General features: G+C 39.6%; 1 protein-coding gene across 1 annotated transcript in view; it reads right to left on the reverse strand.

Moving 5' to 3' along the window:
- Positions 1 to 26,723, reverse strand: part of LOC139474145 (EF-hand calcium-binding domain-containing protein 6-like) — a 538,680-nt gene that overhangs the window by 117,778 nt on the left and 394,179 nt on the right. The window contains exons 9-10 of the mRNA XM_071257029.1: positions 11,042 to 11,112; positions 296 to 453 (exon numbers count right to left, since the gene is read on the reverse strand). Of these exons, the coding sequence (XP_071113130.1) occupies positions 296 to 453; positions 11,042 to 11,112 (229 nt within the window). The remainder of the gene's footprint in view (positions 1 to 295; positions 454 to 11,041; positions 11,113 to 26,723) is intronic.

Below are 26,723 nucleotides of genomic sequence, written 5' to 3' on the forward strand. Positions count from 1 at the left end.
GTTTAGGTGTATCAGTCAATATTAATTACAGTTAAAAGAAAAGAAGATGCGGCACTTTTGCGAAAAAAGGCAGTGTCATCACCAGTTGAACACTTGGTGAATGATTTTTCCTGATAGTTTATGATGGTTTGGCTCAACAGTCATGAAAGAAAGTATGGCTGTGTGACATAAAATCAACAATGTAAAATACACATAATTTGGTTTATGGACTAAATTTCTGTGAAGTCTTTGACCGTATGTTCATTCAACACAGTCATTGTTAGAGTTTCATTACTTGCTTATTTGAATACATTACCATGTAAATGAGAATCCTCTTCAGAAACTCCTTTAGGTGATGTTAGGCTGATAAGGAAGTGATCCAAAAGCTCACTGTATGAGAGCATATTCTGCACATCAGTAGGTAGGGATATCCACAGTTGGTCAAGTTCACACTCTAAAAGAAACACACTACACCTGAAACACACACAAGAGAAACACATCCTTCAGCAACATATGAATAACTGGAGAATTATGCACATGTTGCATACCGTTAAGTTCATTTTTGAAAAATAAATCCAACTTTGACAATCAATCCATGAAATTAAAACAAAATGATAATCATGCCTGAACATAACATTTCTTTAAATACTCCCTTGAACAATGTATACAAAATGTTTTAATGTTATAAATACAGTAAACTACTGTTATAACAAACTCAAAGGGACCACTAACTTTAGTTTGTTATAACCGTAGTTCGTTATAAGCATATATACAGCATAACTATAGCAAATAGTCGGGGCAAAAAAATCAGTTCGTTATATCCGTCAATTCGTTATAAGCGTGTTCGTTATAAACATACTTTACTGTTACTTATTAATCATCACACTGATATGTGATCAAAAGATGATGCTTTCTGGTGCTCATAAAATGAGATATCAAGCAATAGTTATCATTGTTAATAATTCTAAGAATACTACCTCTATTACATCTTTGCTATAAATCCTGTATTTTGGCTTCTGTCACACTAACTAAAATTTTCAGATTTTCAACAGATGTCCTCTTCACTGTCAGTTACACAACTAGTTGTTCCTAATTAGCATCGCAACCAATCTAGCTATGACGTATGCAATGGCGGCAACCTCACTTCTTCCCACATCTAACCAATAGAGGTAGATGAATAGGGGAGGTGGGGTACTTCCGATGTAGAGGTAGTATTCTTAGAATTATTAACAATGATAACTATTGTTCAATAGTTCTTACAAAACTACTACCTCTATTACATCTTTGCCAGAATATACCAGAGGACCCGGTGGTATCTGCGGGTAACTTCCAGTGAAACTCGAGATAATTTCTTCTGAAATTCCCCCTGAGGACTTGAAAATCAGAAAGTCTCAAGAATCTGTCAATTATGTGATATTTTCACTAGAATTTACCATTATATTTGCTGATCTTGTTGGCAATAATAAAGTCATTTCTTGTTAAATTTGGATTTGTGACACTACTTCCGGTGCTGACGTCACTTCCGATGCTGATGTCACATTCAGTTGTGATTCACTTCCGGTTTTTCACTTCCTTGTTTGGATAATGACATCTCTCAAGGTATATTTCTACCAAAAATCTCATTTCCTGATTAGGTGGACCTTGTACTGCTATTGCCGTGCTGAAGTTACTTTCGGTGATGACGTCACTTCCGGTCTTTGGAGGCAGGCAGTTAATGCTCAAGGGGCTCCAAATCCATCCTACACCTTAAAAACAGGATAATCAAAGGTGTATTCATCCCTCTGATGCTGCTGATGTCATATCCCCCCTTTTTTTAAAAGAAGGGGGGAAACTATTGGTGAACGATAGTTTGCGCCACAACAATGGGTCCAAAGGAATATATGCCCAATAAGTCCGGTTGCACGTCACACAAGTTAAACTGATGAAGGTGTTTTGTGAGGCCCATTGACAGATAGACACTACTTGTTCCACTGATACGTATGTCCATGAAGTGAGACACATGGCTAGTGCTCTAATTTCATAAGCTGAACAGGATCCAAGAGGTGGAGTGGATTCTGTGCCTGCGTATAACTCGCTGCAATGGTAGCCTTAAGTCAGCCGCTATTGTAACCTTGGTGATGTCCTTGTTGGAATGAGTCTTGCAGGATGTAGACAGTCTCCTTCGATGGCATCTATGTGGGTCTGTAGCCGAGAGATAGAACTTGAAAGCTCTGGTGGGACATGAAAGTATGTCTGGGTGATCTACTGTTGGTCCCAAGGCAGAATGGTATAGTACCTATGACCCAACGGTCCCATCTGGTAGATTGATCTTTGGCTACAAAGTTTTGGAGCGATCTTAGAGTTATTGAGGTCCAGTGTTGATCATGGCTGATACTAGAATAGTCCAAGGTATGGAGTTCTGCCGTCGCCATGGCTAGTAGGAAGGATGCTTTGCTGGGTTTTTGGAGTAAGCTAGCCTTTAGCCATGGGCTCGTAAGGTTCCATTAAAAGTGTCTATTGAGAGTCCGTCATGTTGAATTTACAGAGTGAAGAGCCGATCTGTAACCTTCTATCGTCCATGACGGAACTTATTTTCCTGACGTAGTAGAAACATTCGCTATCTCAGGGATGGATATTGTATTAGATATAATCCCTTGTCGTCTTCTCCCCTGGATGAACTTATCCCATCTGTCAAATATAAGAGAGGATGAAGGTCTCCATGATCTTGCCACGGCTTCCAAGGCAAGCTCAGAGTACCCGGATGTCTGCATTTTGCGTGATAACTTCCAGGCATTTAGATGTAGGCTGGTCAGGATGTCCCGGAAAATGTTGGACTAGTGCTGTCGTAACATATCTCGACGGACAGGTAACTGGCGAGGTTCTTCCATCAGTAGACTTAATAATCCGGGGAACCACGTTCTCTTGACCCAGATTGGTGCTATCAAGATTATCATGCAATCCGTCTGCTCCACTTTGGGAGAGACCATGGTGGCAATGTGTATGCAAATAGATCCGTCCAATCCATCAATAGCGCATCGATCTAGTGAGCCATTGGATCGGGAACTGGGCTGACATAAACCAGAGTTGATGGTTCTTGCAGGTGGCAAATAAATCTAGGTGCGGTGTGTCTCATAACGTTGTTATCCAAGCAAAGATCTGTGGATGTAAGATCCATTCTGTTGCCACTATTCTCCCTTGGAGGGAAAAGCTGTCGGCAAAGATGTTCAGTTTCCTCGGAAATGTCTCGCTTCCATCCGACAACTGATGGAGTCAGCTCATCCACTTCAGTCGATTCTCCACCCGTTTCAGGACATGATGCAACATGAAAAGAAAACAACTGTGCTGTCAGCGAACCAATGCCAAATCCCTGGTAGACATATAGCCTGACCTGCAGTTGTAGGAAGAATTCAACAATGTATCATGTAGGCCAAGTTCAATAAATAAAGAATTCAACAATGTATCACGTAGGCCAAGTTCAATAAATAAAAAATTCCTTGGTCTGAAAGATAGTACTGTACAAATCGTTTCCATCCTCTGGGCTTCACATAAGCGTTCCCGTTGTTAGATCGGGCGACGATGGTGCGTGGTGTCTTGTTCATCGCACGTGCAGGCATTGGATGTCCACTGTAGTTGTGAACTGGTTACATGATGTACAATGACAGGTGAGTGGTCGAGTAGTTGTAGTGTTATGCATAAGCGATCTTATAAGTCAGTCTGTACAGATATACAGCACTGATCCCACTAGGTCAGTTGACCTGATGACGGTCAAAATGTTTACACATGACATGTAATTCTTCCTGCAGAGTAAACTGTAATCCTCTATGCTAAGTCAACTAGGTTCAGTGATGTGTAGGGGGAAGTCGATCCCCATGAAAAAAAGAGACGACTGGTCCGGTGTTGTGAACAATGACCCAGTTGAGGATCTTAGGTCGATTCTCATTCTCATGTCGGTGGTATTCTTCTTCGGAACTAGGAATACCAGAGAATAAACATTTGGTCTTATTGGTCTCTGCTAGTTTCCGAATGGCTTGCTTCTTTAGTAGCTTATTAGAAGTCTAGAATCCAGAATCCAGAGGTCGTGCGTAATCTGCTTCTAATTTTCGGCATTTACTTGTTGTCAGACTGACTAAAAGCTTCCTGAGAAGACTGACGTTTGTTGTACATCCGACTCGGTTGGAACGAATCCTTCCAGGAGGGACAACTTCTTCTTAGAAGGCTGTTAATAAGATGAGTCTTTCTGATCCCAGGAACGCTTCTGGGGATGAGAAGATCCATGTTCTTTGGCAGCTAGGCTGATTATTAATGCTTTGAATTGTTCTGTTGTAACTTGTCTGACATAATCTATGACCTGACCCAATTTGCCGTTGAATGTCTTGGGAGCAGAAATTGGTTGTGACATTATCAACCTCTTGGTTTGGCTGGAAACAGTTCTTGAACGAATCTGTGCTAGTATTTGTTGGCGCTGAACCCATAATAGCTGTGAAGACATCCAGACTTGGGAATAATCGAGTGATTGATATCACGAGCATCAGACTCAGGTGGGGAGTAAGTCTTCCTGCATTCTGACTATAGTGTCTAGGAGGCTGTAGATGAGTCCAACTTGATCCATCCTAATAGTCATAGGATTCTCTCCGGGTATGCCTTCATATGATGTCTGTAATGGTCGAATGATGTGTCTGATTCTGATGACAAACCAGTTGATATAAGCGCCAATGTCCATTGAATATCTGGATACTGAGGACAGATCCTTAATCCGTGAAGCAGGTAATGTGACATTAGTATTAGGGTTGCATACTAGCTACATAAAGTCTTCGTCCAAACTTTGATAATCCAGAAGTGGAGCATCATGTGTTCTATACAACTTCTGATTCAATGGAGGTAAGGGTAGTCGTTAATCATGTCTGAGCTTGAGTAGACTTGAGTAGACATCTGGCCCCGGGATCATGAAAGTGGTCTCAGCTCAAAATTTGCTAAGCACGAATTTTGTCTTAAGTGTTTAAGATTTTGCTTAGCTAAGATTCGGTCTAAGACTGGATCTTGAAACGGTTTCAGCAAAATCTTAGCTAAGTCTAAGTCTAAGACTGTCGTCATAGGGACACGCGCACATAATATCGCACTACGGTAATCATTGGATGCCGAGGTTATTTTTCTGACGCACATTTTCCTAAGATCGGAAAAGTGAAGGTTGTGCGAGAATTGCGCTCACTCGGCACTGGATCTACCTCCGGCTATAAAAAAACGCAGAGATGTAGAATATTAAATTTCCTATCTGATGGTGTAAATTTAACTGTAAATATTAAACCAGTTTGAAAGGAAGACGCTGCTAAGTTTTGTCCGAGAATTTATTCTGCGTCGAAAAACAGGAAATTTCTCCGCTTTTTAGCGTACACCGATTAAAGTACTGTGCGACATTTTTTTTCATTTAGCAGCTTTACCGAAACTGTGAGCGAACAAAATACTGCCTAATATTTGAACGACATAAATATATATCAAATGGAGTTATATGAGTATGTATAACGACATAAATTCAATGGAAAAAATAGCCTGCCGTAAATGACGAAAACTGATTTACCTCTTTGACGTCAAAAGGCGACAGAGAGGTTAAACACATTCAAAGGAAAGGGGGCATAACTCCCCTATGCTTAGCACTAGTTTATTGTAACTAGGTCACTTGGTGAGAATTAGCTGTGGGTAAGGACAGTGTATTTTCGTGGTGTTTTGTTCACGAGGAACCAAACTATTCCAACACAAATATCGATATTGAAACTGTATATGTTTAGGCATAAAAAACCTATCAGAAATGATGAAATTATACTTCATAAAAAATGAGTGATAGCGAAATGGATGGCCCTATGTAAACCATAAATTAGTCCTTTGGTTCCAACATTCTCCTGATTGTGCAAGTGTAATTTGACTAATGTTGCACCTATATAATTGGATCACTAGCAGTATCATCAAATGTAATTAATTACTAAGAAAATGACACAATTCTATTTGACGTCATGGCTGCAGCTGCTTGTATGTCTTTGATAACGTCGGAGAAAGACGACACTGGTATTTTGATTGATATATATCTCTCCTAATTTTCGTTCATGGTATGGAAAAAGTCCATGTGTAAAATGGAACTTGACGTTTTTTCGACACAACATAAAAAGACTGCGTTTACCATGTAAATAATGTCTTGAATAGATAAACAATTCGATAATGTACAGTGTACCTTAATTGGACAAGACACGCACCTGTTTGGCATCAACTTTACGTAAACAAGTACTCAAAAGATTATTTCAAACCAAACAAAATTATTATTCAATATTGGACGTGTATTTGTTCATTATTATGTAATTATTTCTCATCATCTTGTCTCAAAATTATACCATAAAAGATGCGAAGAAAGCTCTCTTGGTTTAGAATTATCAGGATAATCGTATGAGGATAATCGTCCACCAGCTGGGTACATGGCACAGGTAATATTTTAAAACTTTTTACAATTCTTGGAGAAATATAGTAAACAGTTTAATATCCTGTGGTCACAATATTTGATAAAGGATGAACCCATTGATTATATAATGCAAAACTAGAGGAATAATTCAAAAGTCGTTAGTGACTAACGCGCACCTGGCGAATCGTTACATATCACTTCTGTATATCAAACGGCATAAAAAAATTCAAAGACAAAGACAATTCTTCTAGAAATGAGTGCATATATTTTAAAAAAAATATATCAATTTTCTTTAAGTTATATCTTCAGTTTAGTTATACAGCTATTCGTTGACACTGTTTATATGAACTTATAATATTGACTATTACACTCCCTAGAAATACATACATGTTGCAGTTGCATTTACATTTCATCTAGTATCACTTGTCCAAAATATAGAAATATCGTATGCGACACTATAAACTTATCAATTTCATATGTAAACATTGTTCAAACAAACAGGATATTATTAAAGGTTAATACATGTTGTGGTCAAAATCTACTTATGATATCATATTGAACATTGATTAATATCCAAAGTGAAATTAAATGTGTGATAAAATGTACACAAGACATGCACGATCTACATCATATGAAACTGTAAATAGCAGGACACAATGATCGTGTGTACTTTCATTCAAGGACCTTCACCTCAAAGAAATTACCTAATATGTACAACATATGTTGACGTATGACATCACTGCCGGTGACCCACTTTTACAAAATGGCGTGTTGACTGTCAACAGTACGCGGGATTTTACAAGGGGACTTTCGTTGATTCAGGGTTCGTATATACATAAATGTGACATGTAAGTAATGAGACCCATTCTGACATTCTGTGTACTGTTATTTGTTGTTATATTTTACATTGAAACCAACGGAAATAGTCAGAAATTCCGATAAAAACCGTTGTCGTCGTGCATGATTTTGCGTCAGTCATGGCGTCACACTGAACAGGAATTTCGACAAGTTCTGTTGAAAATATCAAATCATTGCAATGTATATATTTTTAATACCCTAATTCTCCCTATGATTCTCTTCTGGTGTATATTCTGAAAATGCTGAGCCTATGTACTCAACAAATAGACGAATGGCTTTGTTTACATTTCCAACAAGTGCACTTTTTTCAGCGTTCGTTTTCACACCTCATTTATTTTGCTTCATTACATCTAGACAATTTGTATTGGTGACAAAGACCGTTTGGCATTTGATTCTAAAATGTATGAGGAATTCAAGGATGTAGGTATCGCAGCTTATTTTAAAATTTATGTGATGGCATTTGCGTCTCACTACCGGTGTACGTATGACGTGATTTTGTAAACACTATCCAATATGGCTGACACAAAACGACTGAGCAACTGAAGGTGAAAAGCCCCAGTGGCAACAAACTGGAGGAATATCAAAACTTGAATGATAGGTGGGAGACTGTGGGAACGCTGAGTGGGGTAGAATCTGTGCCAGTTCATCACCCGTTAGACCAACGATGAAAAAAATGGTAGAAACGACGAAATCTATATCTCTCAAAGAGCTCTTCTTCGTTGTACAGATCAAGAGGGTTGAATCGGTCTCGAAATGTCCGATGAATTGCTATTTTGTCCTTTTTAGGCCTTAGGCGACACATGAGGCGAACAACCTCCGCCATCTTTCTTGCTAGGGGCAGTCTTAGGACTAAGATCAAATTTTGTCTTAGGCTTAAGATATTCTCATAGATTCTGTGCTTCGTGATCCCCGATTTAAGACAAAATTTGGCCTTGTGGATGTGTTGAGATGATGTAGGAGCATCACATCTCCAATGGCGAATTTCCTGCCGCAGGAGGTTGGAGTACAGGCATGAGGTGATATAACTCCTCGATGAGTTCCACAAAGTATATCCCTCCGTATAATCCTGCTGGGGTGAGTCATCAGCCAGATTAATCTCATCATAAAAACTCTGTTTCTGCCTCTGAGTAACCGAGGAATAACTGTTTAAAACCAAGCTTAAGAAAGCAATTTTAACGTTTGGCTATACTGCTTTTAGAAATACTTGAAGGTAGCATGCTGCACGGGGATACAATGCTTGGCACGTGAGCTTTCGTCACACATGACTGATTACATCTTCTAGAGAAAACATAATTCTTCCCATAATTTTATCTTTCATGAACGTTACAAATATTGGGACCAAACAATAATGAAATATATTAGGGTGTGCTTAACTTTTTCTTTGTGTATATTAACAATGATAACTATCGTTTGAACATTCTTGTGAATACCCTACCTCTTTTACATTATAGCCAAACTTCTTAGCCTGTCTTTTTCTCCAATGACAGAATTTGTCCCATCTGTTGTTGTAGATGGCTGATGGAGATCTCACCAGTTCTTCTGAGACAGATATGGAGTAACTTCCAGGCACAAAGATGAAGGCATTGTAGACTGACATGCATCACGTCTGATCCAGGTTAAAGACGACCTGGATGCTCCAGTTATTTGGAAGGCTGGCCATAGGAGAGCCCATGGTGGAAAGGCATAAGCAAACATTCCCATCCAGCCCATGAAAAGTGTGTCTACTTGTAGAGCTTGGGGATCTGGTGATGTAGCCCAGGAGCTTGCTGTGAGGTATATGGCAAACAAATCCAGGTGAGGTGTGTCTGCCAAGATGTTGAGCTTCCCCAGAATAGGACCAGCTTCTGCCTGCATCTGATCAAGTCTGATATATAATCGTGTAGTCACGCTCATTAGTCCAATCGACCTGCTTCCTCCTTGTTTATGGATGTATGCCACCACTGTTGTGTTGTCTGTGGCTTCCAGGGTCTATAATTGTGTCAATGTTCAAGCACATAATATATTGCTCTCACCTCTTGACAATTTATATGGAGATCTCGTCTTGTAAGGTTACCATAGTCCCCAAACTGTGGGCTCTCCACCCAAGTTGGATGCGTCTGTTAACAGAAGATGTTCAGTTGGTGGAGATACCAGTGTTATGCCCTCCATACATTTTCCCGGCATGTCCACCACTTGAGATCCTGCAGTAGTGTTGGCAGGAAAGATATTCTGAATTTCAATCTCGGTGACCTCATTGAATTCATCCATGCTTGTATCATCATTCATTAATTCATCTTCACACTTGTGATACGATGACTTCACGTCTTAAAATTCTTCCATCCTGGGCTTGAGACCAAGCAAAAGATGATACACTTCCAATAATTCGGCAAAGGAATAGCCGGGATTTTAATCTGCTGTGAGTGATTTATTGGACAGTAAATTATCTTCACTGAGAACAGAGTCTAAGTCTTGATATTTAGTCCTGCGCGGTATTCTTACTGGCCATCCTGTATCGGCTGGGAAACATGCACCAACTGGGACCCATGCAGTCAGCGTCTGTATGCAGTATCTGTACAGTAGCTGGTTGGAATACTTGGCACATGCAGTCTGGTGGGCAGCATCTATTGGTACCCTGACCATGTCTGTCTGGCTTCGTTGTCTGGGTGAAGTGCCAAGCTGAGAGGCTGTGGTTATCATGGAATCCAAGCTTTTAAGAATGGCGGCAACAGGATGCTTCTTGGTCCGTGCAGTGCGCGTGGTGGACAGACTATCCAGGGTGTGAAATGTCCATGACTCTCTCATGGGTCAGCCCGGCAAATGTGTGATGCCTGTGGAAAGCTTAAAGCATGTCTAATGAGTAACCATCCCCACTACCCAAACCACCATATAGTACTCCTGACAGTCGTGGAATAGGCTCTTCAAAGTAGACTTTATGGCTTTCTTCTCATGTACCCATGGTTCCTGCTCTAGTGTGGTCACAAAGACACAAAGGCTTCAATGTAGTCTCTTTGTTGTACATTATCTGATCCCAATATTTCTTCTCACCCCTATGCATGTACATAAGGTACAGGTACTAAGACCACTATTACTTGCACAACTGATTATTGATATTTCAAAGTGAAAAGGACTTCTGTTGAAAATGTGAAGATTTTTTTATGTGATGACACCCAAAATACAGGATTTATGTCTAGGAAGTAGTAGAATTAGGGTACTTCCAAAAATTATATCATAACTTCTTGGAAATGGTACTGTTACTTTCCAATGCAAACCCAGTCTTATAGCTACCTTTAAGGCATGAATTTGTTCAGTTATAAAGAAGTATGCACATTTCTCAAATCTTAAGTACAGGTACATTTCAAAGGATAGGTCCAACTTATTCCCAAACTATAGCACCCTTGAGTTACTGGCACTTCTGGGGCACCTAAGAAGGACTGCAGTTATGTGTTATCAAAATTGTCAATTCACAATTCAATTTAACTGTTTAGCTGTAATCAGGGTTATTAAATAGATAGGGTCTACCACTGAGCACTGATACTGAAGACTTCTACAAGGTATTCTATGTAGGGTTGCTGTATATGTGGTGATATATGTTACCTTTTTCAGGACCTAAGGTGGCATTTGTCAAATCAATAGACTTTCAGGCATTACCAACTATGATCAGTGATGATAGTGAGATTAAAGGGTGAATATTCGTATACTCCTTCCTGTTGACAATATAATGAATGATTTTATGAATATAAATGACAATGACATTTGTTCTTGAATATGTTTGATCGGTGAATTTGACAGAGATGCCATTCTACTTACAATGTTAATACCCTTCCAAACTGAAGTTTGTCTATTCGTCCATATTTTTGCCACGTCATATTCTTGAAATGCTGGAAAAAAAATAATTATACATTACAAAAAATGTCACAATTTTGTAAGGAACATGATTTTGTCTATGGTCTGTCTACTGGTGTCATTTGATGTGTTTCAAAGAATTGTCTTGTGAACTTGATGAATATTTGCTTGGAATATATGGAAATAAACAAGGGCTTACACTACTGCAAGATATACTAAGAACAATATTTAAGGGACCCCCAAATTTATTGAGAAATGATACATAAAGAAATGACATTCAATCTCAATGGAAAATTCAATATTTGGCATGAGCATTGAAGCAGGAACAACATCATCTGGGCATGCTTGATATCAAACAGCAGACTGTATCCTGTGGTATCTATCATGGGCATTAAACATAAACATGAGTTTTGTTATAATGCTTAATGTTAAAAAACTAAAATAACTGTTAGAAACTGGTAGTTTCATACATTATTAATATACATTAATAAATAAAGCATTGAAATAAAATAGCATTGCAATGTTCTAAATATTAAACCAAAATTACATGAACCAAAACATTCAATAGATAGTTATCTGTATTGAAACAATGTTTAATCTAAATGCCATGTAAGCTATGCCTTAATTTGTGGTGTCTAAGTACCAATGTAAACAAACCTTAAACCCTATAATCCAACCATAAAAATAATATCCTAAAATAACATAGTCGACACCACTTCATTACCTCTGTATTCAGTGAGTCTAGACAGCACCCTAATTACCTTGGGCTAATCAATTAAAACAATAGATGTCACCCACCACCTAGTTAGTGTCAAAGGATACACATCTTCTATTTCCAAATAGTTCAAAAACTTAATCCCTAATATGGTTGGTCACAACAACCTTAGCTTGTTGTGATTAGTCATCTGACCCAAACCAATGATATAATATACTGAACAACAAAAGTTCCTGTGACATTGAATAAGATTTAATGCAAAGTTATGTTTTTACCAAATCTGAAACAATTTCGGTTTGCAACAGATAAAAGACTCCTGTAAGTGTTCAAATGGTTTAATTTGCCATACTGACTTCAGAAAATGTGTGATTTCATAAAAAACATGAACATGCCAAAATGTCAATTAACAAATCAATAGCGTCTGTGTCCACCTCTGGTTGTGATGCAAGCAACACATCTTCGTCTCATGGAATGGACCAGGCGTCGCACAAAGTTCTGTGGGATATCTGTCCATATCTGCTGGAGCATGTTTTGAAGTTCCTGGAGTGTCTGGGGAACACGTGGTTGACGTCGAAGGCGCCGATCCATCTCATCCCACATGTGCTCGATTGGTGATAGATCAGGGGAGTGAGCCGGCCAGGGGATGACATTCACGTTGTTTTGTTGAAACCTGAACAAGTCGAGCAATATGAGGCCAGGCGTTGTCATGTTGAAAGGTAATGCCTGGGCCATGACGACGCAAAAACGGTAGAACAACAGGGACGATGATCACGTTGCGGTAGCACTGTCCATTGAGATTTCCCTCTACCACTATCAAATGGGTCCTCTGTCTTGCTATAATCCCACCCCATACCATAACGCTGCCGCCCCCAAACCGATCTTCCATGACACAATGAATGACGTAATGTTCACCTCGACGTCCGTCCATTGCTGTGGCTGAGGTGAAAATGAGACTCGTCAGTGAATAGCACTTGTCCCCACTGCATGGCCGTCCAGCGTCGACGCTGTCTGCACCACTGTAGACGTGCTTGACAGTGGTTTCCTGTCAAAATAGGACGTATGGTGGGTCTTCTGGTGACAATCCCTGCACATCTGAGGCAACGATGTATGGTTTGTCATGTTTTTGCATGGAATGCATTCTTTTCTGTAGCAGTTGCATTTATGTGACTTGATTCCATACATGTACTTTAATATTGAAAACCAAACTTTACTTGTTTGAAAAATACCCTTAAATATTGGTGTCACAGGAACTTTTGTTGTTGAGTATATGTATACATGTAATTAAGTATAAGTGTGCGACATACGCTTGCAGTCGGAAAGCGCACGTAAAATCCCCAACCTCAGTCAGTAAGTATAAATATCGGTCCAAGAAGAAGTGTCTACTCAATCAAAGAAAGAGGCTTCTGGACAAGGCTCCGGCTTAGTCCAAGCCTAAGGAGGAACAGGCTCCATCTGCACCACGCCCAGGGCAGAAAGCCAGAACCAGAGGGAAACATGGCAAACTTCATAGACAGCTTCCTGCAAGACAGGTCGCTATCAGTTAACATAGGGAACAATCGATTTGATCCTATGGCACTAGACAATGGCTTGCCACAAGCCAGCATTATAAGCCCAACCCTGTTTAACATCATGATCAATGATCTTTCTGATCATGTCAGTTCCCCTACCCAAACTTCTAAATTAGCTGATGATGGAGCAATATGGGTAAAGCACAGAGACAGCCCAAGCGCAAAAAAATTCCTCACTAGAGCCATCTGGGATATTAGTACGTGAACTCATCCGAAGTCACAATTGTGATGACATTCAGCCTCCAGAAAGCATCTTCCCGAGGCAAGAGAGTTAACTGACTTTAAAAGTCCAGTTTCCACCCTTGTCGAACTAGGTTGGAATTCCTGGGCTCAATCGTAGCGCCACCAATGGCTATTACGAGTAATGTCCTTTCTATGCCTCTCCTATTGACCAATCAGATTCAACCTCTCGTATCACTTGCATTTGCTTCAAACAAAACGGTGGCGCCCAGTCAAGACGATCTGATCGATAATCAAGATCTATATTGTGATCAAACGAGTCTTACATCACGAAGTGCATCAAATTACGTGAACACCTTGATTAAAAACATGAAAAGATATAGAAAATATCTGTTGACAACGAGTTAGCGGTGCACATGTTTTTCAAATCCTGCAGTCGACCGAAATCTGCATGACACTTTACGAACCAGATTTCGATTTCGGTGTGCGATTTCGACTGGACTATGCATAGGCTTGTTAGTCCAGCCAAAATCAAACTCCATAATACCAGCCTAGTTCGGCAAGGGTTGAAACTGGACTTTTATAGTCAGTTAACTCACTTGCCTCGGGAAGATGCCAGAAAGTCACCACAAAGGGTAACACTCTCCCTGGACTTTAAAAACTCCCAAAGTTGACACTGCTTTAACATCAGAAGTCACTAAAAAAGAAAACCCAACCCTACTACGATCAGTAGCTATCACTAAAATTCAAACTACCTGGGACAGCTGGGCCCATATATAAAGTAGAACACAGACATAATGAACACGGATATAGCGAACAAACGGATACAACGAACTGTTAAAAAATCCCCGATTTATCTCCTATATAATATCATATAAAATTTACATATATAACAAACTCTCTACAGCGAACTAACAGATACAGCGAACTGATATCTGATCACCGACAAGCCAATTATCACTATTTAGTGACGTGTATAGCTAACTGAGACATCTGACTCAGTGTCAAGTGTCACTGACAATTGGCTGTACGCAATCAGCCGCGAATCAACACAATGGCAGCAAATCAATACAATCAGCGGTGACGGATCAACCTTGTTAAATTTGCATTGTGTTAATCTTACCTGTACATGTAATCTTGTCTATAAGACAAACATATAAATTTTACGAGTCAGTGTCAGTTCACTTGCATTTGCTATCATGGCGGGCAATAGTAAGAGGAAAGCTATCAGTTTAGACACGAAATTAAAAATTATTAATGCTGTTGATGCTGGCATAAAAACCAAGAAAGACATTGCAATGGAATTTGACATTCCAAAATCAACATTAAGTACCATTATGAAGAAGAGAGAATCCATTCTTGAATCCTGCGACTCCACTGACTTTGGCCCAGCCCGGAAGAGGTTACGAGCTACCAATCACCAAGACGTAGAGAACGCCCTCTTCAAATGGTTTCAAGCCGTGAGAAGCGAAAACATTCCGCTTAGTGGTCGGTTACTGCAGACCACAGCTGACCAACTTGCAGTGAAATTAGGCCATGAAGATTTCACGTGTAACACTGCAATTACGTGTATTGTGTTTTGTCTTATCCAAGATGGCGGACGTTTCCGAGCGAAAACGTGTATAATGAACAACGGATATAACGAACTAATTTCTCTGGTCCCTTGTAGTTTGTTATATCCGTGTTCTACTGTACATTGATGGATCCAAGAATCCAACAACAGTGCTGGTTACGGGATCCATATCCACAGCTCCAAACCCCAAGCACATTCGGTTCGCCTGCCTGATGGTCAGTCAGTATTCACTGTTGAATTGGAGTCAATTCATCGTGCACTCAAACTCATACCGGAACTTCCAGAAGCAAAGGCAGTCGTCCTATCAGACTCGCTAAGTGCACTTCAAGCAATCTGTGGCAGAAATTCAAACTCCAGGCCAAACACAGTCAACAATATTCTATACGAATATACAAAATTAATGAAAGGAAAATTGAAAAGGCCATCAGACTCGGTCACAAAAAGCACTATGACAAGGTTTGTTCATCTTGCAATCAGGCTGAAACCATTGCTCACATGTTACAAGAATGTCAAGACCATGCCCCAGCCCGAGATAGGTTCAAACAAGAATTGCAGTTAGATCCGCTATCTGTCATAGATCTCCTAAAGCCAAGAGATGCAACAGCGAAGGCCAAAGTAACTATATTTCTGAGAGATGGACAGCTACTCGAACATATTTAAACAGAGCAGCCAAGGATAAAAATTAAATCATATCAATACAAAAACAGAAATTATGTGAATACCAAACTCACAATAGATATGTGTTCCCTACTCACACCGAAGTCCCAAAGAGGGACATGTCAGCTGAAATTGCTTAGGCAGAAGCTGACCTCTTAAACACTTACTGCAACAACAACAAGTGTCTACTCAATCAAAGAATGAGGCCTCTGGACAAGACTCCGGCTAAGTCCAAGCCTAAGGAGAATCAGGCTCCATCTGCACCACGCCCAGCGCAGAAAGCCAGAACCAAGAGGAAGACCACCTCAGTCTCCAGCATGGAGATTGAGGTAACCCTTCCTCAAACACCCCTGACCCAAGTTGCAGAGAAGGATCTTGCTACTAAGGCTGCAATGAATACACTATGAGGCGAATACGATTTGGATCATGAATATAGTGTAATGAACACGAATATTTATTCATAAATACAATAACAAGTCAGCAGTTGATGGATTTTTTTTCTATTCAAGAAACAAAAGCAACACAAATTATTTGACATGGTTTGTTAATTATTAACATATTAAACATTTATATACTACACTTATCCAGGTACTAGTATCTGCTAAAATGCAACAATGACCAGTGACCACACTACCGTCAAATTAAATATTATAAGAGTGTTGTCTTTCAAGAAATCTATGCATATAATATGTTCTTATGGATATTTTTAGATACAGGGTATGTAAATGAACATGACTGCATATTCATAAATATTTCATTCTATTGGTTTACGAATAACAAATACAATTCATGAATAGATATGGTTCGATTTACCGAATACGCGAGTGAATTGTAACAGCCCTACTTGCTACCCTCGAATCCAGAGGGCACCAGCCACGGGAGAAAGAAGAGGGAGATCTCTCCCAAAGCAATCTCGAAACCGACCAAGTCCACGGAATTACAGACAGCCACACCAACAGGCCCCCTTCTCAATGACAGCACTACACAGATCCCCCCCATCGAAGTACCATCTGAGAAGGAGGATCCCCGTTTTGACTTGTCCTGGATTGCTGACCAGAGCCTGGACCAGCACCAGAACCACCCCACCCCATGTATTGACAGTTCATGGGACATTCGAACATGATATCCACAGATACCAGGACTTCCTAGTGGATTGTGATATCAAGACAATCCTTGTGTACATCTCTGCTGACGGGCAGACTGTACCAGCGGATGAGGAAAATAGCACAGCCAGGAAGCACCTGGCTATTCTACTGGTCGATCCCAGGGCTCTTGTCCAACACACACTTGCCAGCCAACGCCATGCCTTCAACCTCTTGACCCTCACCCCCATCAACTTCAACTTTTTTCCACTTTATCATATTCATTTATTACATCCCCTACCCTACCAGCCCAACCCCACTACCAGCTTTTTTAGATTAGTTCCGTAAACTTTTATATTGTTTTGGGGTAGGCGCTTCTTTATCTTATTCTTGACACTTTTTTTACCAAATAATATAAGTGCAACCCCATGTGCGCAATACGTGGTGATGTACCCTTTTATCACCAGACAATGGAAAGCGCACATTAAATCTCCAACATAGTTAGTTAGAAGTGTCTACATAAAAAAAAAGGCAGAAAAAAATGTAAAGCGCATTTAACAAAGCTAACCAACATTACACGCATCTAAAGCTAGCACATCAATTAAATCACCAAGTACAAAATCTAGTCAAAACGGCAAAAGCCAAAAATTGGAAAAAAATCTGCGAAGAAATAAACCATCAAAAAGAACTGTATGCGCAAAACACGCAATCCGAGGGATAAAACGTACTAAAAAAACACCGAACATAAATAATTCAACAAACCCTAAACAAAAAGCAAATAACTGAGCAAACAATTTCTCAGCCATTAGTAGCAATAGCAACGTCACTGAGGACTTACAAACAACTAAAAAAGGAAAACAATAAACAATAGAAAGAAAGGAACAGCGGCAACAGCCCCTTGTCTAGATCTAACTTCTTACCAAATAATTAAACTACCCCAAAACCTTCTGGAATCACTTCAAAAACTAAACAACCTAATCTTCCAAAATGGTCGATTCCTACTTACATGGAAAGAGGCTCTGGTCATACCAATTCCAAAACCAAATAAACCAGAAAACGAGTCCAACTCTTACAGACCAATCTCCTTAACCTCAAATTAATGCAGTAGTATAGGTAATGGTGATTCTGGCTCACTTCCACTGGAGTCAGATTTATATACCTATACTGCTACTACAGATGGAATTTTTTATGCCAAAATGATGATGTGATTTAATGATCGTTATGATTTATATTAAAAGAATCATCAATATCAATTAATAATGGATAAAATGTACTATAGCCCACGAGGATATTGGAAAGGTACAGGAGCAATACAAAAATTAGCCACTGCGGCTAAGGTATCTATAGATGTTGCCAAGGATTGGCTAAAGAAACAAGCGATGTGGTAAATATATTTACCGGCATCACGTTATATACCGAGGAAGAAGTTTGATATTTTTACAACGAATGAAGTTCATCAGGCTGACCTCTTGATTTCTTCCCCATGATAAGGTAAAACGCGAAACGTATAAATACGCTTTAACCGTAGTGGATGTGGCTAGTGGCTACAAGGAGGCTGAGCCATTAACCTCGAAAGATTCAACAGAAGTAGCTAATGCACTGAGCCGCATATATAAACGCGGACCACTAAAATGGCCTAAGCTTTTTCAAGTAGATCCTGGTCGTGAGTTAATGGGACCAGTAACTAAACTGTTAACAAAGCACGATGTCGAAATCAGGCGTGGTGAAAAAGAGGCCCACTGTAGTCAAGTTATCGTTGAAAGATTTAACAGGACATTAGCGGAACGTTTGTTTGGCTATTAGTATGGGATCGAAATGAAATCGGATCGATTGAGATCAACCGAATGGGTGACACGTTTATCAGCTGTTGTATCAGTGCTGAATAATGAAGTAACAAAATTAATCGGGAAGAAACCATCTGATGCAATTAAAATGAAATCTGTGACTTCCGAATCTTCAGCACCGAGGAGAGGCAAAGAACAAAAACTTCTGGATAGAGTAAGCGTAAGATATTTGTACCAGCCTGGTGAACTCGAAGGAGGCCTACGTCGCGCAACCGATCCGATTTGTTCCCTAAAGATATATAACATTAGTCGGTTGGTAATGAAAGAAGGAGAGCCCATTCTTCATTATCTTAAAGATGGACCGGGCAGGGCATTTGTACGAGAAGAGTTGCTTATAGTTCCCAGCGATACAGTATTACCACCATAACCATAAGCATAGGTAGTTACACCATCCTTATCAATCCATCTCTTTGTATCTAAGGGGGATAATGATGTCTTGTTCATTCTTAATCCATATATCCTGTGATTGTAACTTCTTAACCCATTGGCCCTGACTGCCCGATTTATCGGGCAGCATAAACCAAAGCCTCTAAATCGGGCGGCACGTACGTGTTTACAAAATCGCTCTTTCTACTTCCTTTCTCGTGTGTAATCTCCTAAAAATAGAAACGAGATCTACACGTAATGACACATCATTCCATGGAATTTCCCTGTCTTTTTGGCGCAAAAATCGAGGATATGTTACGTGTTTTCGAGACAGGTATATTTTCTTGCTTGAATTGGTAAATCTAGCGTAATGGCGGCCAACTACGATTCGGATAGCGATCAGATGTCTAATAACGACTTTATCGGGAATAATAATGTGTTTGATTTAAATAATTTACGCGAAGGGGAGAGGGAATTTCACGAATATTTTGGTGAAGATTTTGACGGTTTTGACGAGGTGTCCCCCCCCCCACCCAACTTTCAAAAATGGGAGTGGCAGGGGAACAACGGTGGAGACATGAGGGATTTTGAAGAGGAGACCGGACCCAAGAATACTTATTGATTGACATGGTAAGTGAAGAGAGTCGTGCTATTGATTTTTCCCAAATGTTTTACAATGATTCTGTGTTTGAACAGATTATCAGTGTGACGAATGAGAATGCAGCCTACAAGTGAACGAGCGATAACAACAACAACAAAGGTGAGTGGCATGAAGTATCTTTTTTTTTTTTTTTTAATGTATTTTTCTGATCGCAATCCGAATTGTAGTTTGCCGGTTTGTCGTATGTCCTTGTATTTTGCTCAATTTGAATAAAATTTATTTCCATATTCATGTTTGTTTTCTTGTTTTTACATCTTAGTTTAAATTTTAGTAACTGTAATAATTATTTATTTATTAATTGATTTAATAAAGTACTGGTTTAATTTATTATGCAATTGTAAACAGCAGTGTATTGTAAATATGTTATCACAACTTGTATATTTGTAGAACTTGAATTTATGATCTTTCCATCCTTTTACAATCTTTCCCTCCTTTCAGATCAATCTGTGATGTCTGTCTTATAGTAGCTGTGGCTCAATGTTAAGGTAATGTGATAAATTACTATTTAATTACTTAAATACTTAATTTTTGTTTCAAATCCAGAAAAAGAACAAAATAAATCTGATATTAGTGTTTTTACCTGTGTTAACGAGTTTACCTGCGTTAACAAGTTTACCTGTGTTAATGAGTTTACCTAAGAGGCTGTAAGTGTATCATATGTAATATGTGACATCAGTATAGAAAACAAAGTCAGTTCCAAGTGTTGTAAACTTGTTTATTTGTTTACAGATGTGCATGAAAAGGATTTACCTGCAACACTGGGATTACCTGTGCCGTCCAAGTTGACAAGACCACAGCGTTATGTTTACCTTGTATCTGTGATTTATTTTTGTGATTTTTAATACAATTTGAGCCAAAATTCATTGTCTGTTATCATTTTTTACAGTGTTTTCAAGTTTTATTTCACTTGTAAACACCTGTAATTAGAAAAAAACAAAGGTTAGAGACAACAACAACAAAGGATATTTCAGTATACTTAATCCTCTTTACAATGGTATATGATAAGTACATATTAAAAGCAAGTTTCTGGTATAAAAAGTGCATCAAAAATGATAGTGTGATTTTCCAATAATAATGCCTGGGAGGCCAGTGTAAGGCCTTGTCAGTGTGAGGGACATAACTCTGGGGCAGCCAGGGATGAAAGAGTTAAAGAGTTCATCTCGTGTTTGAATGTTCTACCGTTGAATAATGATTCTTTATACTGTTCGTGTTTGATATGCTTTTTCACCACATACTTCTTAACGCCCTTGGCTTTTCTTATCTCCCCATTATCGGACTTTTTTATAGAATACATCTTAGGTCTTAATCCGACATACTCAGCAATAGGGGTCCCAGCACATTCATCCTTCATCTTACCCAACACCTTTTTATTTACTACGCTGTGCAGTGGATTATCTTTAGGGTAATCGCTCGTGTCGTACATATCTGTTTTTTCTGCCATATCTTCATACACATCCTCAGTTTGTATTTCCATCAACAAAGAATCTGTATCAGTATATAACACCTCAGATCTATCGCCTTATTGCTTCTTAAGTTCATTGTAATAAAAGTCATACATTGAGTGTTTTGACAAGTCAAGAATACTCATACAAACATACAACGGTCTTGAAACCAATCACAACAAGTGAACGAGGAAATACTAGCGATTACACAACAACAAGCCAGAGTGACTAAGAATCCTCGAAAAGTCTCAGCTGGTAGGAAGGGTGCGCAAGTGAGAAAGGCAAAACTAATACACAATTCAAATATTGAACACAGTCGTCTGATTAAAACTTGGGCTCCCTATGCACTAGGGGTTGTTGCTATAGGGGCGGTATGGTTGTTTTATAAGACCGGAGAAGAGAAAACGTCACCAGCGATTGCACAATCACAAGAACAAGTTCAGTTAGAGTTAAGCCCTCATGTAATGTTATAAAAGCAATGACTACTCCAGTTACAGATGGTAAAATGTTGGTAAACGCAACGTATCATTCAGCGGTGGTCAGCGGCTTGGCCATTGGCTATGCCCGTATGGCTAAATGATTACTGAAGCCACACCGCCCAAGCTAGATTTTAATGGTTATGATACCGGTATGATGACTCTTCATATAGGATTGGCAATGGCAATGGCAACAAAAGATATGCTAATCAAACAAGGGCTTATCCCAGAAGACATAATGAAGTCATTAAACATTTGAATATTTTATAAACAAAGTATTATTGAACACATGGAAACAATTGCGATGATGGTCAGTGGAGCTATTGTTAATGCTCTAGCTTTTTCGGGGAGTAATTATTTATTTTCTACTCTGAGGGAATCAAATGCTAAAGAACTTGAAGAGGAGCGTAAACGACATAATAAAGCATTAGAACAACTCGAAACAGCCCATTCACAATGGGCCAGGCGCAGAATGGAGAGATTAGATTTTATTAATGATGAACTGTGTAAAAAGGGGCATTCAGTTCAAACGTTTAAGGATGTTGAATCTGCCATGCATGAATACTTCCTTGTTTATGGAAAGAAACTAGACCCAATACCAAGGCCATTAATACGTCAGTTTTATACCCTGTCAGAGGCTCAGAAAGACCGCGAGATAGCGTTTATAGTGTTTGGGTTATCAGTCATTGCTATTTATAGCTACACAATAACTACGCATAATGCATGATCTATTGCGTATCAACCACTAATAATAGCCTTGACTACTCAGCTATTAATAACCCTTACTACTCAGCTATCAATAACCCTGTCTGGCTAATCTATAAATAGCGATGACAGCTATGACTCACCAGTGTAGATGTGATTTGCATTTAGACAAATGATATGATAGATGTATAACTGAGTTTATGCAATAACGACATTGCCTACAGGCTCGTATAGGCTATCTCCATTCATTACATCCATAACTCTTCAATCCACAACTACTTCCATGTACCATGCTGGTTTTCTACTTAGCATTTACACAGGTCTCCTCTGTGTATATTTTCATTACCATGCTCTCTGAGGCTACCTTACCCCAGGCCACAGGTACGGCGTAACTACACGTGTCCAGCATGGCAATTGATATGGCCCATTCTATATATATTGTGCATCTGCGTAACAGTAGTATATACTATATATATATGCCGTAGGAAATAATTAACATTATGCAAATAACAATTAATCTATCAAACATAATACCCACAGTGCCTAGGGTAATTGAACCACAATGCATTTCAGGTAGCATGTCTTTTATTCGCCATACTGAAAGTTCCCGCGCATGAATTATTTGTTTATGATGGAACGCGAAAGGCCCGGCACTCGCCAAAGACTGACCCGATCAAATCGATCCAGCGCCACAGCTGACAATGACAGATGAGCCAGAGATCGACCTGAGAATTGGACATCCCATGTCTTGCCTGGAAAGCTATCAAACATGGGTGTCCGTGTCCCAGACAATCTATCAAAAAAGCTTTTGGTACAGATGTACCTGCTCAATGAAAAAGAACGGACAGAGAATACCCCACAGACACCAAGTCGACGTCTGCCGTCCACTATGGTTACTCTGGCCGAACATGAGACCGTGAGACGACGAGGAACAGAAGATACCATACAGCCACAGGTACAACAACCACGGACAGAAGCCACATTGGAAGCACTGACCCTCAGCAACATTCTGGCGGAATGCCAAGAATTACGTCCCACGATACAACAGTATTTCTACTGATTTTCTTGCGCCAGACTCACAAAACGTACTACACACACCAATTGCTAGTGCTCGGGGGAGATGCCAGGCACGCAGACCAAACCCGTACCGTCAGACTCCATGCCCCACATTGACCAAGTAAAAAGTGAACACTGCAAGGAAATCATTGAGGGCAGGAAATTTTTCATCTAGCAAAATTGCTTTTGCTCATACTGATTCTAGTGAGTACAGAATGTCCGAGTTTTTGGCAGAAGGAGACCAGGTACACATGAAAGAGGACGTTAGACTCAAGCGCCCCCTTACTTTAGGGGAATTAATAAAGGCATTTGGGATTTATAAATCTGTGTTCTGCAAAGCATATCCACACCGCAGAGACGAAATGGACAGGTACGAGCGACTTATGGTGGATATCGCTTCGCAGTATGGTGGCTCTCTGTTCTATGAATATCACCGCATGTTTGCTACCAGGGCCGCATCTTTTGCCTCCAAAGGAATCATCATAGATTGGAGCATACTTGATACAAGGATATATACACAACCGTCACATCAGGACGACGCACCCGGGCATGTAGTATCTGCCACAGTCTCACACACACGTCAGAGTTCTGCTTCTTGACAAGCAAGAAGGATACAACATTCCACCCAAATACACACAATCACAACTCACACGGACGACCACACAATATCATCGAGAGAGACGAAGTGTGCAACAACTTTAACTACAGAGGTTGCAAAACGGACGCCTGCATCTTCTCAAACAAATGCATCAACTGCCGTCAAGCGAGGCATGGCCAAATGGGTTGCCCTAAAACTACTTTCCGTAAAGAGAAGAGAAAGTGACTAGTAGCGTCCACGCCTATAGATACTAGGCACTTGCAGAAGAAATTACAAGGATACCCTGACTGATCGTTCGTGAACACTTTAATTACTGGACTGCAAGACGGCTTCCATCCACTCATTGAACCCGTCCCCATGACCAATTTCGAATGTAAAAACAATTTCAGTGCCAGGAAACAACCCGACACAGTTACGGCAGCTGTTCAAAAGGAAGTAACCAATCTCTTTGTATCGGGTCCCTGAGCCATGCACCCTCATTCAGGGTGTTCAGAGTGAGCCCCCTTGGGATTGCTGAAGGAAAATACAGCAAGAAGAAAAGACTTATCTTGAACTTATCAGCCCCCCACAATTCTGAAGAGCCCAGCATCAATCAGCTGATAGACAAAGACCTGTGCTCTCTCACATATGTAACCATAGATAAGGCTATCGATGCTATCAAACGGTGTGGTCGGGGGTCGTGGTTATGTAAAATAGACATATCTGACGCCTTTAAGCAAATACCCATTCACCCTGACTTTTGGAAATACTTTGGCTTCAAGTGGAACAATCAGTACAATTTCTACACATGACTAACTTTTGGATGCAGGTCCAGCCCATGTATATTCAACTTGCTTTCTCGGGCACTAGGGTGGATAGCCAAGAATAGGTACGGCATCAAAAACATTCTGTGGTTATTGGATGATTTTCTTACCATAGACACTCCAGACTATGATGCTGACAGGACCATGGTTCTTCTATCTCTCATTTTCAATCGATGTCGCGTACCCCTAGCACACCATAAAACAGTTGGACCCATACACGAACTGGAATACCTTGGTATTATCCTGAACACAGTTAAAATGGAAGCACCAGACAAATCTTCCTCTGCATAAGGCTTAAACATTGGAGGTATCACATGGAACCAACATAAAATGAATGATTACACTCTACTTATTACAAAATACCCATTGCCAGACAAATCCTCTTCTGCATAAGGCCTGCCAGACACACCCTCACCCCACCCCACACAGTTGACCCTCTGTAATCCCAGTGTGCATAATGAAACAAAGGAGGCAGAAGAGCATTGGACATCAGCTCTCAGAGTCAACAGATGGTCAAATTTATGTTTTGTTCTTAAAGATGGAAGGATTTTATAGAGATTAAAATCACATATTTATATTAGGTCTCTGAATACTAGTATTGATATCATAGATTAGGCCTATCGTTGAAATGTAATGAAAATGGCATGAATCTGATTCTTGTGAATATATATCTGATCAGCTATGAAGTCCTCAAAGCCTGCTATAGCCTGATAGCTTAGCTATGGATTCCTACAAACCCAAACATGCTTAGGTAGTCCTCAAAGCCTTCTATAAGAATGGTTAATGATATTCCCTAATACCATTTGGAAATCTTTTGGTGATAATTGTGTTTAAAAACCTATGATCTCCGTTTATTAAGCAAGTTTTATCATCTAAAAAGCTGAATTCCAGCCAAATATGTCCATATTTATCAATTTTACATAGACGTTCTCTCTTCCTTGACGAGATACTATTGCGTCAGGAAAATTAAGTCTAACTAATGCAATGTAAATGATTGGTTGCATAGTTCTCGCTCAATCGTAGGTCTACCTTGTCGCACAAATTTAAAAATGGCTTGAAAGTTTACAAATACGTTCGTACGAGTAAGCTTCAGAAGAGGAGCGCAAATTAATAAGGTAAGGGTTTTAGAAAACGCTCTTTCTTTTTATCGTGGCGAGAAGGTTTCTTTCAAAAAGTTCAAGTCAGATCTCCTTTGTGTTGACATTCCTGCAGGTTATGTGTCATCAAGCATTGTTTTATCCATGCAGCATCCATTGATACAGTGAGCTAGTCTAATCTCGATATCTTGATAGGCCTAGCCTTTGATATAAGTCTAATGATACCATTGCATTGGGTTAGACTTGATCTCGTCAACAAAGAAAAGACGTCTATGTAAAACTGATAAATATGGAGATATATTTGGCCTGAGATTTTTAGATGATAAAACTTGCTAAATAAATGGAGATCATAGGTTATTAAACACAATTATCACCCTGATTTTCCAGATTATCGTCCTAAAACATTTCCAAGTGGTAGTAGGGGCTATCATTAACCATTCTGCAACACTCAACAACAAAAGTGTAGAGTGTATTTTTCAAACAAGTAAAGTTTGGTTTTCATTATTGTAGTACATGTATGGAATCAAGTCACAAAAACGCAAATGCTACAGAAAAGCATGCATTCAAAGCAAAAGTTGACTTTTATGCAAGCCCCATGCATTTCACTACCAAAGAATGGGTATAAAAACATGTGCGTTAACGGGATTCCATATGCATTGTTTAGCATCGTGCTGACAACAACCACTCAGAAAAACAACAAAATTACCCAACTATTCAACATAGTGAAATGCCACGCTTGTCCGGAAACGAGCGTCTGCGAACCATTGGTGTGCTTGAAGAAGGATCGAGTCAACGTGATGTTGCAAGACAATTTAACGCCCAC

This window comes from Haliotis cracherodii, unplaced genomic scaffold (assembly GCF_022045235.1).
Source record: "Haliotis cracherodii isolate W230 unplaced genomic scaffold, xgHalCrac1.p SCAF_3, whole genome shotgun sequence".
In the NCBI taxonomy this organism is placed as follows: domain Eukaryota; kingdom Metazoa; phylum Mollusca; class Gastropoda; order Lepetellida; family Haliotidae; genus Haliotis; species Haliotis cracherodii.